The sequence below is a fragment of the Bubalus kerabau genome, chromosome 4, assembly GCF_029407905.1.
Source record: "Bubalus kerabau isolate K-KA32 ecotype Philippines breed swamp buffalo chromosome 4, PCC_UOA_SB_1v2, whole genome shotgun sequence".
NCBI classification, from domain to species: domain Eukaryota; kingdom Metazoa; phylum Chordata; class Mammalia; order Artiodactyla; family Bovidae; genus Bubalus; species Bubalus kerabau.
In genome coordinates, this window is record NC_073627.1 from 126,033,848 (window position 1) to 126,053,045 (window position 19,198).

Sequence of the window (19,198 nt, forward strand, 5' to 3'; positions counted from 1 at the left end):
TTTAAACTGCTGTCTTTATTTTTTTTTTAATTTATTTTTTAATTGGAGGAAAATTGCTTTACAATCTTTTGTTGGTTTCTGGCTGTACAATAACACAAATCAGCCATAATTACACACATATCTCCTCCATTTGGAGCCTCCCCGCTTAAGTCACCTACTTTTGAAGATAAGGACATGTGCTTTTAATCCTTTTTGTTTTATGGAGTAAAATATTTTACCTTCATCTAATTAATAATAAAAATGAGTAAATGTTAGTTGAATTGCTTGCATATGACACAGAATTTAGTATATTATGATTGTGACTTTAAAAACTTGCTATTTCCTTTTTTCCTCTTAAATTTAAGCAATTTTTTTTTCTGATCTAGGAAAGGAAAGTAAAATATAGGCTATCATTTCTGAAAGACTGAGCCAATCACTTAGCTTCTCTGAGTGTTAATTTCCTTATCTGTAAAGGTCTACTCTCTCACAAGGTTATACTTATTTTGGGGGAAGGTGGGCACAAGTTGGTCAAAAAGAAAATATATTAAAATTTCTGTGAAATTTGTGATTGAAGTGAAATTGTGAGTTTTATAGTGCATCTGAGACATAGGATGACTCTCTTTATGGGGGAACATTCCAATCCTCTAGGCTTTTAATATGTTGCTGCTTATAGTACCACTTAGGAAATGTTATTATAATACTTAAAGGTTAAGATTATGAGGGTTTGGGCTAAGACAGTAACAGAAGGATAGATGGAAGATATTAAGGAGGTAGAACCAAGACTTGTCTTGGATGACTGGATAAGTGGCGTGGTACTCAATAGGACAGGACATACTATATCAGTTATGAACAAGCTTATATTTGAAGTTCTTACAGGACAGGTAGGAAGAACATTACAAAAGATAGAAACTTGAACCTGGTACTCATGGAGGAAGCCTAGGTTGGAGAAATATTTTGGTTAGTTGAAGCCATAGGCGTAGATGAGAAAGCTTAGGGAGAATGTGTAGGGTGAGAAAAGGGCCTAGGGTAGGGCCTGGAGAGCACCAGTATTTAAAGAGGGGACAAAGGGGACTAAGAAGGAGAGAACAGAGAAGAGGAAGGAGAAACGAGATAGTGGTGTCCTGGAAGCGGAAGAACTGGGGCTTCCAGAAGAGCTAGTAGTGTCAGATTTCTCACTGGTTGCCTCTCTCTCAAGATTATAAACCTCATTTATTCCCTCTCTGTTGTATTGACATCAGAGTGAGATCATGTGTTTCTATCTTCACTCATGCAAAGTCAGCTATAAACAGTTTTTTCAAGTCTCTTCCTTGTTTGCCATACCACAGTTCTGGCTGTGGTATATAAACCTAGCAATCCTTTCTTTTGACTTCCCTATGGCTGTCGTAATCACTAAAATTATAACTGTTCCCAGCATGTGAAACATAACAATCATCTGCAGTCTCTCATCAGCATAGTAGCATTATTCTTGTTTATTTTCCGATTTCCCATAGCACTTCCTCTTTCAGCCCTACTGTGATATGTGACTTTTTCTTCTGTCTCCCACCTTGAGATACTGTGTGAATTTTCTCCCCTCTCCTTTACATGGGTTTTATTAGCTATGTTACCCACCTATCTGCGCCTATTCCTTACTCCTCCTATCCTGCTCTTCTGTCACTGGCAACTCCATTGCTGGTCACTTGTCTCCCTTTCTCCTTTTCTTTTTTTCTCCCTGATATATTATGTGATAGTATCTAATGTTCATTTTGGTGTTTCTCATTTATCTTTAGTATTTATCTTATTTCCAGGAATAGACTGTTCATTCCTTAAGGGCAAGGAGGGCATCTTCACTTATTGTGAATTTGCCTAGCCCAGGATCCTGTATACATGTATGTACATATACTGTCAATTGAGTACTGTAGAGAAAAGAAGCTTCCCCACAGCACTGGGGATGAGGCAAAACAGAGCTCTCAGACTTCTCTTAGTTGAGCCATCTGAGCAGATGTAGACAAGAGGCTTCTTATAGAAGATATCTTCTTTGGGCCTTATTCCCCAGAGTTCCCTGAAGAATAGATTTTCTTTTTTATCTGCTCCAAGTCAAGCTGTAAAGACCTCTGGCTATTTTTTTTTTTAGCTGTTGGCTTGAGATGGGGCTTCCCTGGTGGCTCAGATGGTAAAGAATCTGCCTGCGATGCAGGAGACATGGGTTCGATCCCTGGATCAGGACGATCCCCTGGAGAAGGGAATGGCTAACCACTCCAATATTCTTGCCTGGGAAATCCCATGGACAGGGGAGCCTGGTGAGCTATAGTCCATGGGGTAGCAAAAAGTCAGACACAACTGAGTGACTGACACCAACTTTTCACACACTTGAGATGCTATTTAGGACTTTCTTTGAGGATATTATATATATATCCCTAAGTAATTTTTCTTTTTTATATTCAAAAGATTTGGGATTGTTACATTTATTTTCTAAGGCTGATCAGTTAATTAGGCTGAATGAAATGGTGTGCAAAAGCTACTTTTCCCCAGGGTGAATGCCCTAACATAGTAACTGGGTATAGTCACCTACTTTATGGTTTTGAATAGCTCTCCAGATAGCTTGTAAGTTTCTCAAGAGAGGAACTGGGTCCTGTATGGTGTGTCTTTCCCAAAGTACCAAGCCATATGTATTGTATATGCTCAGGGAAATTACATTAAATGAAAAAATTGAACTCAGTTCTTTTCTATTCTGTTGTATTTACATAAAAGGGGCAAATTTTCTCAGCTTTACTTGTCTTCAACATGCTTGATATGAATTTTACAGCTAAAATGCCACATCCCAAACTAGTGAATCTAAGAATATGTATCTTAATACTACAACAGGGAAGCCAAGCTCTCTCTCAAGCACAGACTCAAAACTTCATGTGATTAATAGCTGTTGTTTTTCTAAGAATTCCATTGTGCTTTTCCTGCTGGAATTGGCCTTTTCTCATCTTTCTTACATTTCCCCGCAAGTAAATTTGTGCTTCCATAGGAGCTTTCTACAGAATGTTTTTTAGCGTTAACATAAGGGTTTGCTTGTTTCATCTTAAGTCCGTAATTATTTTTGAGTTAGCCCTTCCTAACTGATATTCTTCCATATATGACGCTTGCTTCTGCTTAGTTGTTGTCTGGCTCTTTCTAGTTTCTTTTCAAATATTTTTTCCTAGTTATTATTATAGGAAAATCATTGTGTTTATTATTATCTTGTGATCATTTCATTTATAAGTAACAGTGCCTGCTTTAACTGATAATGACTACTGAGTTCTGCAGGGACTGACTGGTGTGAACTAGCACACTCTAGCATCCCTCACTTGCCTCACCCCATGTTCCCAACAAGATTAGATGTTCTCAGGGGCCCTTTTACTTTTTCTTCGACTCCCGTTCATATATCTGGTAAAGAAGCCTTGCTTTTTCCTCAAAGATTCCTGTCAGTTCAGTTCAGTTCAGTCGCTCAGTCGTATCCGACTCTTTGTGACCCCATGGACTGCAGCAAGCCAGGCCTCCCTGTCCATCACCAACTCCCGGAGTTTACTCAAATTCGTATCCATTGAGTCGGTGATGCAATCCAACCATCTCACCCTCTGTCGTCCCCTTCTCCCATCTTCAATCTTTCTCAGCATCAGGGTCTTTTTCAATGAGTCATTTCTTCATATCAGGTGGCCAAAGTATTGGAGTTTCAGCTTCAGCATCAGTCCTTCCAATGAATATTCAGGACTGATTTCCTTTAGGAGGGACTGGTTGGATCTCCTTGCAGCCCAAAGAACTCTCAAGAGTCTTTTCCATCATTACAGTTCAAAAGGATCAATTCTTCAGCGCTCAGCTTTCTTTATAGTCCAACTCTCACATCCATACATGACTACTGGAAAAACCATAGCTTTGCCTAGACGGACCTTTTTTGGCAAAGTAATATCTCTGCTTTTTAATATGCTGTCAAGGTTGGTCATAAATTTTCTACCAAGGAGTAAGCGTCTTTTAATTTCATGGCTGCAGTCACCATCTGCAGTGATTTTGGAGCCCCCAAAAATAAAGTCTGTCACTGTTTCCATTGTTTCCCCATCTGTGTGCCATGAAGTGATGGGACCAGAGGCCATGATCTTAGTTTTCTGAATGTTGAGTTTTAAGCAAACTTTTCCACTCTGCTCTTTCACTTTCATCACGAGGCTCTTTAGTTTTTCTTCTCTTTCAGCCATAAGAATGGTGTCATCTGCATATCTGAGGTTATTGATATTTCCCCCAGCAATCTTGATTCCAGCTTATGCTTCATCCAGCCCAGCATTTCTCATGATGTACTCTGCATATAAGTTAAATAAGCAGGGTGACAATATGCCACCTTGATGTACTCCTTTCCCTATTTGGAAGCAGTCTGTTGTTCCATGTCCAGTTCTAACTGTTGCTTCCTGACTGTCATACAAATTTCTCAGGAGGCAGGTCAAGTGGTCTGGTATTCCCATCTCTTGAAGAATTTTCCTCAGTTTGTTGTGATCCACACAGTCAAAGGCTTTGGCATAGTCAGTAAAGCAGAAACATGTTTTTCTGGAACTCTCTTGCTTTTTCCATGATCTAGCGGATGTTGGCAATTTGATCTCTGGCTCCTCTGCCTTTTCTAAATCCAGCTTGGACATCTGGAAGTTCATGGTTCACATGCTGTTGAAGCCTGGCTTGGAGAATTTCGAGTATTACTTTACTAGCATGTGAGATGAGTGCAATTGTGCGGTAGTTTGAGCATTCTTTGGCATTGCCTTTCTTTGGGATTGGAATGAAAACTGACCTTTTCCAGTCCTATGGCCACTGCTGAGTTTTCCAAATTTGCTGACATACTGAGTGCAGCACTTTCACAGCATCATCTTTTAGGATTTGAAATAGCTCAACTGGAATGCCATCATGTCCACTAGCTTTGTTTGTAGTGATGCTTCCTCAGGCCCACTTGACTTCGCATTCCAGGATGTCTGGCTCTAGGTGAGTGATCACACCATCGTGATTATCTGGGTCGTGAAGATCTATTTTGTACTTTTTGTTCTTCTGTGTATTCTTGACCCCTCTTCTTAATATCTTCTGCTTCTGTTAGGTCCATACCATTTCTGTCCTTTATTGTGCCCATCTTTGCATGAAATGTTCTGTTGGTATCTCTGATTTTCTTGAAGAGATCTCTGGCCTTTCCCATTCTATTGTTTTCCTCTATTTCTTTGCACTGATTGCTGAGGAAAGGCTTTCTTATCTCTCCTTGCTATTCTTTGGAACTCTGTGTTCAAATGGGTATTTGCTTTTTGCTTCTCTTCTCTTCACAGCTATTTGTAGGACCTCCTCAGACAGCCATTTTGCTTTTTTGCATTTTTTTTTCTTGGGGATGGTCTTGATCCCTGTCTCTTGTACAGTGTCACGAACCTCCATCCGTAGTTCATCAGGCACTCTGTCTATCAGATCTAATCCTTTGAGTCTATTTCTCACTTCCACTGTATAATCATAAGGGATTTGATTTAGGTCATACCTGAATGGTCTAGTGGTTTTCCCTACTTTCTTCAATTTAAGTCTGAGTTTGGCAATAAAAAGTTCATGATCTGAGCCACAGTCAGCTCCCGGTCTTGTTTTTGCTGACTTTATAGAGCTTCTCCATCTTTGGTTGCAAAGAATATAATCAGTCTGATTTCGATATTGACCATCTGGTGATCTCCATGTGTAGAGTCTTCTCTTGTGTTGTTGAAAGAGGGTGTTTGCTGTGACCAGTGTGTACTCTTGGCAAAACTCTGTTAGCCTTTGCCCTGCTTCATTCTGTACTCCAAGGCCAAATTTGCCTGTTACTCCAGGTGTTTCTTGACTTCTTACTTTTGCATTCCAGTCCCCTATAATGAAAAGGACATCTTTTTTGGGTGTTAGTTCTAGAAGGTCTTGTAGGTCTTCATAGAACCATTCAACTTCAGCTTCTTCAGAATTACTGGTCAGGTCATAGACTTGGATTACTGTGATATTGAATGGTTTTCCTTGGAAACGAACAGAGATCATTCTGTTATTTTTGAGATTACATCCAAGTCCTGCATTTCAGACTCTCTTGTTGACTATGATGGCCACTCCATTTCTTCTAAGGGATTCTTGCTCACAGTAGTAGATATAATGGTCATGAGTTAAATTCACCCATTCCAGTCCATTTTAGTTTGCTGATTCCTAAAGTGTTGATGTTCATTCTTGACACTTCCTGTTTGACCACTTCCAATTTGCCTTGTTCATGGACCTAACATTCTAGGTTCCTTATTGTAAAGAGCAATATCCAGGTTCATCGGGCTTTGCTTCTATCACCAGTCACATCCACAACTGGGTGTTGTTTTTGGTTTGGATCCATCTCTTCATTCTTTCTGGAGTTATTTCTCTACTGATCTCCAGTAGCATATTGGGCACCTACCAACTGGGCAAGTCCATCTTTCAGTGTCCAATCTTTTTGCCTTTTCATACTGTTCATGGGGTTCTCAAGGCAAGAATACTGAAGTGGTTTGCCATTCCCTTCTCCAGTGGACCACATTTTGTCCACAGGTATAACTTGGGGTCAGTGCTAGTATTATAATAAAACATATGAAATTATTGCTTAAGTTCAGAGACTGTATGCAGACACTGCTGACAGTAATGCTCTCATTCTTCTTGTGAAACTGTGTTAGTCTACCCATGATTGTAGCTCCAAGGGAGAAGGGACAGATTGACAGAGGAAACTTTCTGTGCATACCTACGTATGTGTCCAGGGACATAGAGAGTGGTTGAAACATCTGGGACATTTTGATTTTTTCCTGATGACAGGATCCTGATGAGGTTTAGCAAAACAGATATCGCTATTTCTTTTATATTACCTGGTTTTCTAAAAAAGGGCTTTCTCCTGTCCTTTAGTGAGATTAGTCGCCTGGACCTGGGTCTCAGTGTGGAAGTATGGAACAAAGGACTGATCTGGGACACCATGGTGGGGACTGTGTGGATTGCACTGAAGACGATTCGTCAGTCGGATGAGGTCAGTCAGTGCATTGCCCCTTTGGAGGTATGGCTCTAGCCCTTGCTTCTCACCCTAGCTCCATTCAGCTAATGTTCATCCATATATTTCAGATTTTTCTGTCCCGTTTCTAACCAGAGGACATAATACCTGCTTATTCCTAATGTTACCCAGAGGTTCAGGAGATTTTATTTAAGTCTGGCCTTCCCTCTGCCCTGTGACTGAACTCAAGGATGCCAGAGTACCTTTTTAGCCTTGTCAGGTGGTTCGCCCCTCTGTGTACTCTGTGCATGGTGGTGGGGATGTGTGTGGGATCAGCAGGGTGAAGGAGGGGAGTGCAAGGGAAGGGGAAAAGGAGAGAGAGAGAGAGAGTGTGTGTGTTTATGTGAGAGTGAGAAAGTGAGAGATTGGTCAAATCTAGGAAAACTGTGGCTTCTGAATTTCCTCTAAGACACTGTTCTGAGAAGAGTCCCATCAAACTTTGTTAGCCAGCTCTTTGAGTCACCGATCCGAGGGACCTGATTTCAGTCTTCCTTCTTCTTCTTATAGCCCTAATAGAGTTAAAGGAACTACAAGTTTGGCAATTGGTATTCACACTTGACTTCATACAGTGTTTTCAACACTGAATTTCTGCCGCACTTTACCAGATGAGAATGTAACTCAGTATCATTTCCTATGTCACTGACTTTGAATATTTTCACTGTGGCCCCAGTTCAGGTCAGCTTAACTAGTGATGTTACTAGCTCTTTAGCGATTAGAAGTAGTGATGCATTAAGTGATATAGTCATTAAGAATCGTACACATTAAATATTGATCCATGGGGATGCCTTGTTTTTGAGTTTAGTGCTCTGGAAATTCTATCCTTGGTGGGCTGGCAGAAAGCTGAGCACAGTGAAAACTGCCTTCCCACCAGAGAGAGGGGACAGAAGCCACCCACAGCAGAGGCAGGGTGGTTAGACTCTGGTGTGTTTACCTCATTAGGATATGTGAGTGGCTCTCAGAAGCTCTCTGACAGGGAAAATGAGAGAAAAACACTTGGGCTTTTAAATGAGAGGGAGTTCTGAAAGAGTGAAGTTTAATCTTAGATCTCTATTTTCTAGGAAGGGCCTGGGGAGTGGTCCACGTTGGAGGCAGAGACATTAATGAAAGATGATGAAATCTGTGGAACTAAAAACCCAACTCCCCATAAAATTTTGCTTGATACAAGATTTGAGTTGCCTTTTGGTGAGTCTGATTTTAAAAACCATTTAATACTTTTTACATTTAATGCTGTTTGAAGTTGTTTCTAGTTGTTTTATTGCTGTGTCTTTTGTCAGCCCTTCTCCCTTCAGGGCATTCTGTTTTCTGTTCTCTTCCCTCTAACACCGAGCTCGGGTATGTGCAAAGTAAAGTCTAGAATGGTGCTCATTAAAGAGTCCACTCTAAAAGCATTCTTTTCAAGTCATTTAGTTTCTTATTAACCATTTCTTATGATGACTTATGAAATACTTGTCAGAAAATATCACTGACTTATTCTTTTGATAATATTTTCACATTTATTGTCTTGAAGTTAATGTATACCCTATGATTTGTCAATTTAAACATTTAAGTAGTACTAATAGAATAGTAATTTTAAAAAATCACACAAAAATACATATTCATTGTAAAAATTTAGATAGTATGGGAATGTATATGGATAGAAAGTTAAGTCTCTCTTCCTGCTTCCTTTGACCTCTTTTGCATTCCCCAGAAATAAATTTCTTGTGTCTTGGTCTAGGCACAAGAAATTTCTTCTCTAGAAATTTCTTTTTACAAATTTTGGTCATACTTTATGTACTATATATGGTGATAATGTTGTATAAAGCATATTATCTTGGACATCATTTCATGTTCTACTTATCTATCTTGCTGATCTCAATAGTTTCTTTATATCATAAATTAAGCAGTCCTTTTTCTTTTGCAATCATTTATTGATTGACATGTAGGTTGTTTCCAGTTTTGTTTTTTTTTTTTTTAATATATATGCTGCTATAATGAACAGCTTTATCTGTACCCATTTATGAGTCTAAGAGAAATTCCTTAAAGTAGAATTTAAGGAATAGATAAAAAGATATGTTCATTGTTACTTTTCATAGTACTGCCAAGTTGCTTGTGTTAAAAAAAAAGGATTGTGCCAGTTTATATTCCTACCAACTATGTCTCAAGTGTCTTTTTTCTGCACATCTTTGCCAACATTTTGTAACTTCCCAATTTTTAAACATTGGTATCTTTTTTAATTTAATTTTAACTTTTTTCAGTTTTAATTTTGACTGTTTACTGATATTCATGTATACTCTTGTTGTTGCAGATATCAGTCTGTTTTTATCTTGTACCTTCTGGTGATTTGAGCAAAAATGGCATGATTTTCCAGTAAGCTCAGAAATAATAAACTCAGAACAACTATTACTTTACAAAAAACAGAAAGGAAGACTTTCTTGTGTATCTGTAGGCCTAGTTTCAGGTGAAGAGAAAAACAGTTGGCGTTCTTGCTTATAGCTTAGTTGCTTGTATTCTTAGTGATGTGTTCTTAGCTGTACCTAGTCTGGAATGGAGTTTGTCTTGTTGAATTTGGAGCAGGGTGGGTGGGGAAGGATCTTGGTTCAACTACACCACTTGAAGTTGTAGTTGATTTTCTTGAATATATGTTTCTTCTTCTTCTGTTTGCTCTTAGGACCATTTCTAGAGACTTTCAGTTCAGTTCAGTTGCTCAGTCGTGTCTGACTCTTTGTGACCCCATGGACTGCAGCATGCCAGGCCTCTCTGTCCTCCAACTTTTTCACTCTCCTCTTTAACTTTCATCAAGAGGCTCTTTAGTTCCTCTTCACTTTCTGCCATAAGGGTGGTATCATCTGCATATCTGAGGTTATTGATATTTCTCCCTGCACTTGATTGCAGCTTGTGCTTTATCCAGTTCCACATTTCGCATGATGTACTCTGCATATAAGTTAAATAAGCAGGGTGACAATGACATACTCCTTTCCCAATTTGGAACCAGTCCATTATTCCATGTCCAGTTCTAACTGTTGCTTCTTGACCTACATACAGATTTCTCAGGAAGCAAGTAAAGTATTCCCATCTCTTGAAGAATTTTCCACAGTTTGTTGTGATCCACACAGTCAAAGGCTTTAGTGTAGTCAATGAAGCAGATGTGTTTCTGGAATTCTCTTGCTTTGTCTATGATTCACCAGATGTTCTCAATTTGATCTCTAGTTCCTCTGCCTTTTCTAAATCCAGCTTGAAGATATGAAAGTTCTCAGTTCACATACTGTGAAGCCTATCTTCGAGAATTTTGAGCATTACTTTGCTAGCATGTGCTGCTGCTGCTGCTAAGTCGCTTCAGTCGTATCCGACTCTGTGCGACCCCATAGACGGCAGCCCATGAGGCTCCCCCATCCCTGGAATTCTCCAGGCAAGAACACTGGAGTGGGTTGCCATTTCCTTCTCCAATGCATGAAAGTGAAAAGTGAAAGTGAAGTCGCTGAGTCTTGTCTGACTCTTAGTGACCCCATGGACTGCAGCCCACCAGGCTCCTCTGTCCATGGGATTTTCCAGGCAAGAGTGCTGGAGTGGGGTACCATGCTAGCATGTGAGATGAGTGCAATTGTGCGGTAGTTTGAACATTCTTTGGCATTGCCTTTCTTTGGGATTGGAATGAAAACTGACCTTTTCCAGTCCTGTGACCACTCTATGTTTTCCAAATATGCTGGCATATTGAGTGTAGCACTTTCACAGCATCGTCTTTTAGGACTTGAAATAGCTCAGCTGGAATTCCATCACCTCCAGTAGCTTTGTTTCTAATAATGCTATCTAAGGCCCACTTGACTTCACACTTCAGGATGTCTGTTCTAGGTGAGTGATCACACCATCATGGTTATCTGGGTCATTAAGATCTTTTTTTGTATAGTTCTTTTGTGTATTCCTGACTTCCCTGGTGGCTCAGATAGTAAAGCGTCTGCCTACAATGCTGGAAGCCTGGGTTCAATCCTTGGGTCAGGAAGATCCCCTGGAGAAGGAAATGGCAACCCACTCCAGTATTCTTTTTTTTTTTTTTTTTCCACTCCAGTATTCTTGCCTGGAAAATCCCATGGACAGAAGAGCCTGGTAGACTACAGTCCACGGGGTCGCAAAGAGTCAGACACGACTGAACGACTTTCTTTCTTTCTGTGTATTCTTGCCACCTCTTCTTAATATCTTCTACTTCTAGAGACTTTAAATGGTATTTTTAAAAAGTATGTTCAGTTCCTCTAGGAAATAGATCTGTGGAGCTCCTCACACTGTCATGCTAGAAATCGGTCAGTCTGCTTCTCATTGCATTTTAAGCAAGCATTCCTCTTTCAAAACTGCATCATTATATTGTGTCATAGGGAGAAATATACATTTCTTTCTAGATTTTGTTTCATGAGAGCACTTGGATAGTTTATTTTGGTATCTATAGTATTTGCTTGGCACATAATAGGTGCCTAATAAATTTTTTTGAATAAACATTAAGGTAGAATCTCAGATAAGTGTCTTTGTGAGTTAATGTAAGTGTGCTAGTAAGGATTTGTCTCTATGATAACCATGTTTGGGATATAGTTTTTAAAAACTTTAAGGGTCCTTCTCAAGGAAGAATTTGGCTTGTAGCATGCCATATTTCAGCAAAGGAATTTTCCTTTGGATAATTCAGAAACCTATGAAATATTCTATTAAATTTTATACCATCATCTTTTAAAAATGCTTTTAATTTTTAAAATCATGTTGTAAGTTCAGAAGATACAGGTGTACAAAAAGACAAAGATTTCTTACAATCTCATTTACTAGATATTTTTTTACATATTATGTTTTTTCAATATACATATACAGTTTTTCCTATAAAATGGCACTGTATATTATTTTGAGCTGTTTTATATACTAATTACATAATTATAATATTAATGTTATATAAAATGTGTTTCAGTGGTTCATTTGCTTTTAGTGTATGAATGCACAATAATAGTAAAAATAGCATTTGTTGATCAGTAACTGTGTGCCTGTGGGTGTATCCTAAGCATTTACAAATGTTATCTCATTTAATCTTAACTTTAGTCCTTTGAGGTAGACCCAACTATTAGTTCCATTTTAGAGATGAGGAAACAGAGGCACAAAGTATTTAAATATTTTGCCCGAGATCATTTGGGTAGTTAAGTGGTAAAGTTAATTTTGAGATGATTTGGCTCCAGAGCCTGGGCTTTTAATTTAAACTAATATATATTTAACCACTCCTCTTGTTGGGTACTTTGATTGTTCTAAGTTTGTACTATTAAATAGTACTGCAATAACCATCCTTATAGCTCTGTATTTTTTCTTCTTAAAACTATTTTGAGCAGTGAGGCAGTAATACATGCACCATGGTTTAAAAACTACCCAGTAAAAATTAGGTTTCCCTCACAAATCAGTTACCTTTCTTCGTTATAGGCTACCACAGTTAATACTTGTGGATCTTTCCAGGCTCAGTCTTTGAATCTATAAGCATATATTTAAATCCCATCTCCTTTTGAAAACACACATAGTACATATTCTAACACATCCGCTGTCCTTTGCTGTTTTCTACTTATCAGTGTATGTATCTTGGTGGATTGTTCTACATCAGAACATTGTTCTACATTGTTCTACATCAGAACCTGCAGCACAGCAGCTCTGCCTCCCCTCTCACTTCCTTTTAACACATGCAGAGTACACTATTTTATGGATGGGGAGTGCTGAACAAATTAGGTAGTAAATTACTCGAAGGTTTTATTGTAAGACTTTGAAATAGTGTCACCAATTACTGAAGAGTAAGTAGTTTGAGGGGAAGGAGGTGAAATTTTGCCTAGGAAGGACAAAGGTGAAAGGGCTGTATTTGATTCCTTCTTGTGGACTGCTAGAAAGTGTACCTGTTTAAATGTCACCAAAGCTGACCTGATCCATATTTTGTCTCAGACTGGTTTCTCTTTTGTACTGAATATATGGATATTTGATGTTTTTAAAAGATGTTTCATTTTTTGGAAGTTGTTACATTCAATCTTAAATATATAGAAAAAGGCTATGTATTTCATTTTTCTTTGCTCTTTTCTTTTGTTGTGGTAGAATACACATAACATAAAATTAAGTACCTCAGCCATTTAAAATTACAGTTGAGCGGTGTGAATACATTCATAACGTTGTGCAGCTGTGACCACTGTTCATAGCCATAGCTCTTTTCATCTTGCAAAACTAGAGCCTCTCAACTCATTAAACAATAACTCCCCGTTCTCCTCTGCCCCTAGCTCCTGGCAACTGCCATTCTTCTTTCTATCTCTGATTTTGACTACTCTAAGTACCTTGTATAAGTGGACTCATACAGCATTTGGCTTTTTTGTGTGTAACTAGTTTATTTCACTTAGCCTAGTATCCTCAAGGTTTACCTATGTTGTAGCATATATCAGAATTTCCTTCCTTTTTAAGACTGAATAATATTTCCTAGTATGTGTATATCACATTTTGCTTATCCTTTCATTGATGGATACTTGGGTTGCTTCCACATTTCAACTATTGTGAATAATGTTGCTATGAACATTTATATTTCTGCCAAAAAACTGGGATTTTTAATAGAGACTATGTTGAATCTATAATTGCACTGGGACTTATTGACATCTGCATGATTTTAAGTCTTCTGATCTGATGGGAGTAATGATATATTATTTTAGTTTTTGTAAAGATTCAAGATAATGTTCATGGCAAGAACATGTAAAATTAGTCCATCACTACCACCCTTCTAACTTAGATCATTTAATTAAGTATTATCTACCTATGATTAAATTATTAACCTAGTAATGTGGCTTCTTCTTTTTTTGTGATAGATATCCCAGAAGAGGAAGCTAGATATTGGACCTACAGATTGGAGCAAATGAATGCCTTGGGACCTGACAATGAGGTAGGAACTGTTTTTACAATGTGAAAGTGGAAGTCGCTCAGTTGTGTCCGACTCTTTGTGACCCCATGGACTCTACGGTCCACAGAATTCTCCAGGCCAGAATACCAGAGTGGGTAGCCTATCCCTTCTCCAGCGGATCTTCCCGACCCAGCAATCGAACCAGGGTCTCCTGCATTGCAGGCAGATTCTTTACCAGCTGAGCCACCAGGGAAGCCCAAGAATACTGGAGTGGGTAGCCTTTCCCTTCTCTAGGGCATCTTCCCGACCCAGCAATCAAACCAGGGTCTCCTGCATTACAGATGGATTCTTTACCAGCTGAGCCACCAGGGAAACTTACAACGTGAAGAGTGTATGTATAGGACACTTTAAGGGAGTGATTTGGGAACATGCTAAAGAATGAAAGAATTTAAACTGTATTAAAGAAAAAAGGTAGCTAGAAGATTGCCTGTTATTGGAAAGATCTATCCATTTTTTCTTTTCTTCCTACTGTCCCCCAGAAGTGGCTGAATTGGCACTAGTCTGACTCTAGACTGTTGGGGAGCAAGTTTATACTAGGGAATCTGTCCTCTTGCAACAGAGATGGGCAGAAGGCTTTTTTCCAGCTCATTCCCAGATTTTTGGATATGTATCCTTATTTATGTGCTGTTGTTTAGACTACCACATTGCTTAGTTCCTAACTTATTTCCAGAGATGAGGTTGGTGCACAGAATAGAACACAGTCAGCTCAGTCTGGGCCATTAGGAATGGGGAATGTTTTTGTTGGTGGTAGTAGAGGGAAAAGGTAAGTTTTTTACTTAGGACATGCTGGGCTATTAGAGCATTTGTCTGATTAGACAGAGGTAGAATTTGGAGTTGTTGTTGTTGTTGAGTCTCTAAGTCAATTCCAACTCTGAGACCCCATGCACTGTAGTATGCCAGGCTTCCCTGTCCTTCACCATCTCCCAGAGCCTGCTCAAACTCATGTCCATTGAGTCAGTGATGCCATGCAACTATCTCATCCTCTGTTGCCCCCTTCTCCTCCTGCCTTCAATCTTTCCCAGCATCAGGGTCTTTTCCAATGAGTCAGTTCTTCACATCAGGTGGCCAAAGTATTGGCACTTCAGCTTCAGCACCAGTCCTTCCAATGAATATTCAGGGTTGATTTCCTTTAGAATTTGGAGTGCGAGGGTATATTTTTGTGGAAATGACTGGTAAGCAACCTCCTGACAGAATCTGAAGCTCAAGGTTGGATGAGGTCAGGCATAGAATTTGGATTTATTAACATATTTGTAGCAATTGAAGTCATAAGAATAGAAGCACAGACTCAGGTAAAGTAGGTAGAAAGAGTATTGAAGAATAGAGATAAAACTTTGGGAAACATCAAAGATAGAATCTTGAGAAACAAAGAAGTCTGAGTAAGAGCTGCCTAAAAGAGAGTGCGTGCTAAGTCACTTCAGTAGTCTGACACTTTGCGACCCTATGGACCATGGCCCACCAGGCTCCTCTGTCCAAGGGATTTTCCAGGCAAGAGTACTGGAGTGAGATGCCATGCCTTCCTCTGGAGAACCAGAAAAGGTTTTCAGAACAAAGAAAAAGAGTTTTAAGGCAGAAATTCTTGACAGTGTGAAGTATCACCAAGAGTGATTTGATGAGTACGTTGGTTTCCCAGGGCTGCCAAAACAAAGTAACACATACTGGGTGACTTACAATGACAGAAATATATTCTCTCATGCAGTTCTGGAGGCTGAAATTCTGACATCAGTTTTGGTGGGATCAATTTCTTCTGGAGGCTTTGGGAAGAAGCTGTTCCATGCTTCTCTTCTAGTTTCTGGTGCTTCCCAGCAGCCTTTGCTGTTCCTTTGCTTGTCAGACACATTATTTCAGTCTCTGTCTCCATTGTTACATGCCTTCCTGTGTTGTCTGCCTGGCCTCACAAAATGTTCTCTCTTTTTGTGTCTGTATTCAAATTTCCTTTCATTTTTTTGGGATACCAGTCATTATTGGTTAATTGATTAACTCGATTACATCTGCAGGGAATCTATTTCCAAATAAGGTCACATTCATAAGTACTGAGGCTTAGGAGTTCACAACATATCTTTCTTTCTTTTTAAAAAATATTTATTTGATTGTGCCAAGTCTTAGTTGCTACATGTGGGATCTAGTTCCCTGACCAGGGATCGAACTCAGGGCCCTGCTGGGAGTGTGGAGTCTTAGCCACTGGACCACCAGGGACGTCCCCACAACATACCTTTTTGAAGGACACAATTCAACTCACAATGAGTTAACTCAAAGATGAAGAAGTGGGACAAGTATGAACTACTCTTTTCAGGGTTTTTCCTTACCTTATCTAAATCCTTAGTAGGCTTTCTGTTTTTAAAGCTGCATAACTTTTCTCATATCCAAGCCAGCACCCTACTTTTCTTAGTTGAAAGCTTCAGTCTGCCTTCTCCCCTTGGTAAATGCCAAAATCCACTCTATCCTTTTATTCACCTTACCCTTTGTATTTCTCTTTTCCCAAACCCTGCCTGTGGAGTGCTATACAGTTTTTCAAACTTTGATCTTTGTTTCCCTAGTAAAGACATGCATTGTATTTTTTATTTTACAGGCTTTACTTTATGTAGAATCAGATGAAGGGGTTAAAACAAAACAAAACAAAAAAACCCTGAAATGTAGCATACACAATTGTAGAATTTTCCAAGTTCTAGAAATGATGGTTCTTGGTCTATAGTTTCAACTGTTGGTTTTTTTGCTTTCTGTTTCTATTCTAATATATGGCACTCACTGAGTTTATTTTCTTCATCTGTTCCTAGGCCTCCCTTTTTTTTTCAGTTTTTATTGAGATACAGTTCACATGGCATATAGTTCCCACATTTAATAGCTTTTAGTATATTCGGAGTTGTACATTTATCACAATTTTAGAGCATTTTCATTGCCCTGTAAGAAGCCCTGTGCCCTTAGCTATTATACTCTAATCCTGGGAGTATCCTTCTCAGACCTGGGTAACCGCTAATCTACTTTCTGTCTGTGTACATTGGCTTATAATAGATATTCATATAAATGGAATTATACGATATATGGTCCTTTGTGCCTGTCTTCCTTTACTTGACATATTTTCAAAGTTTCTTCTATCTTGTGGCATTTAACAGTACTCTGTTCTCTTCCATTGCCAAATAGTGTTCCCCTCTCTGGCTATGTACTATGTTTTATTTATCCATTTGTCAGTTAATGAACACTTGAATTGTTTCCATCTTTCTATTAATATGGATAATGCTTCTGTGAACATTCAGGTGTAAGTTTCTGTTTGGACATATCTGGGAAAAGAATTTCTGGAAAAGATGATAACTTATAATTAACAGTTTTAGAAACATCCAGATTGTTTTACAAAGTAACTATACCAGTTTACATTCCCACCAGGGCTTTATAAGAGGACTAATTTCTTCATATCTTTGCCAACATTTATCTGTCTTTTTGAACAGCCCTTCTAGTGGTTAAAAGTGGTGTCTCATTGTGATTGTTAGTTTGTTTAAAGGCTGTTTTTATTATCAAAAGTTTTGAACATGCAAAATATATAGAAATAACTCTTCCCTCTTTTGATGGAGTATTTTAAAACAGATCCCAGACATCATCTTCTCTCACCCACAAATACCTAAGTGTGGCAGTATACATCTTTAACTTAAAAAATAATTGCAGTGCTTTTAACACATTGAATTTAACCATAATTTCTTACTAGTCTGAGTTCAGTTTTCCATTAGATATATTCACAGTAGATATATTCAGTTCAAGTTCCAGGCAAATTGTATGTATTTGGTTATTATGTTTCTTAAACCATTTTTATTCTAGAATTAGTTTCCTCTTCTCTCATTTGTTTTATAGAATTCCACACATTCTGGATTTGGCTGATTATGTCCCCGAGATCTTATTTACCATGTTTCTCTATCCCTCTTATTTTTTTAAACTGAAAAACTATATCTGGTAGTTTGAGGATTAGATGGAGATTTAGACTGACGTTGTTTTTTGGTTTGTTTTGAAGGCAGATTGTGTCTTGCCTCAGTGGATTCCATTTGGTGTCAGTCTATTTCATCTGTTATAAAGTGATCCCACCAGCCTTTTACCTAATGGTTTTAGCAACAAATAATAATGATTATTTTATTAGGGTTGCACAGTGATGTTTTTCTAATTATATCACCTCTTCAACATTTACTAGCTATGATTTGTCTGTATAACAGAACTTTCTCTCACCTGCTATTTGGTTCACTTGAAATAAAGTCGGTGTAAGAAAAACATTCCCTTTAGCAGCTTTCAAATTAATGAGCTGTTGCATAAGCAGCTTCTCAAGGTGACCTGTGCATTGTTTTCCTTTTTCTAATGGCATATCATTATCAATATATGAATTTTTATGTATTTGTGTTTCAACCCATTTCAGTCTTTAATCTTTTTGATACTAAACTTGTCTCATCTTTGATTAGTGGAAGCTTCTTCTTTTCTTTTTTCTATATTTATCATGAAAAAGTTTTAAACAAAAATATAAAAGTTGAAGGACTAGTAAAATGAAACCTGTACACTTATCTCCAAGATTCAGTGATTATCAAAATTTGGTCAAACTCACTGAAAAATCATTTTAAAAACACAATGTTGAATCTTATATTTTTTCCCCTATGGTGTGCAACAGTTCCCATACACAGCAGCCTCTTGGGTCAAGACTGGCCTTGGCATCTACTACTTGAGCTTAAATGTGTCACTGTTTATTACTTTTTCTACTCATGGAAGATTAGGTTTTCAATATTATAAATGCATGCTTCAGTAAACATCTCTGAGCCTGTTTCTCTATGCTTATGTGAGGGACATTCTCTGGGTATATACCTGGAAATAGAATAGCTCTGTTGTGGCATGTGCTCCATGTAACATTATTAGATGTTGCTAAATTGTTTGCTAAAGTAATTGTGCCAATTTATATTCTAGTTTTCCCACTTCTCTATATTTTTACTAACACTTGTTATTGTCAGATTTAAAATTTTTGCTAATCTAATGGGTTTAGAGCTTTATCATTTAAATTTGCATTTCTCTATTTTAACTTTAAAAAATATATATTTATCTATTTTAAGTAGAACAAAGGTGAATATTTTTAATGATAAAAGGCACAATTCACAAAGAAGATAGACATCATAAACCATTAGACACCTTAACAACAAAGAAACATACATAAAGCAAAAATCAGAAGAAATAGAAAAGAAAAAATATATAATCATAGTAAGACATATTAAAAAATAAGAATAGGAGCATCTTGAATGATGCCATTAATAATTTAAATATAATAGATTTATATTTAATTAATTTATATTAACCATATCCTA

The 19,198-nt window shown here is 38.0% G+C and overlaps 1 protein-coding gene across 2 annotated transcripts in view; it reads left to right on the forward strand.

The window, feature by feature from the left end:
- UNC13B (unc-13 homolog B) overlaps positions 1-19,198 on the forward strand; it is a 208,364-nt gene that overhangs the window by 48,354 nt on the left and 140,812 nt on the right. Inside the window, exons 5-7 of one of the 2 annotated variants that reach the window (XM_055578450.1) lie at positions 6,844-6,961; positions 8,041-8,164; positions 13,795-13,868. In XM_055578450.1, coding sequence (XP_055434425.1) covers positions 6,844-6,961; positions 8,041-8,164; positions 13,795-13,868 — 316 coding nt within the window. The remainder of the gene's footprint in view (positions 1-6,843; positions 6,962-8,040; positions 8,165-13,794; positions 13,869-19,198) is intronic. The other variant, XM_055578447.1, reaches the window with a different exon arrangement.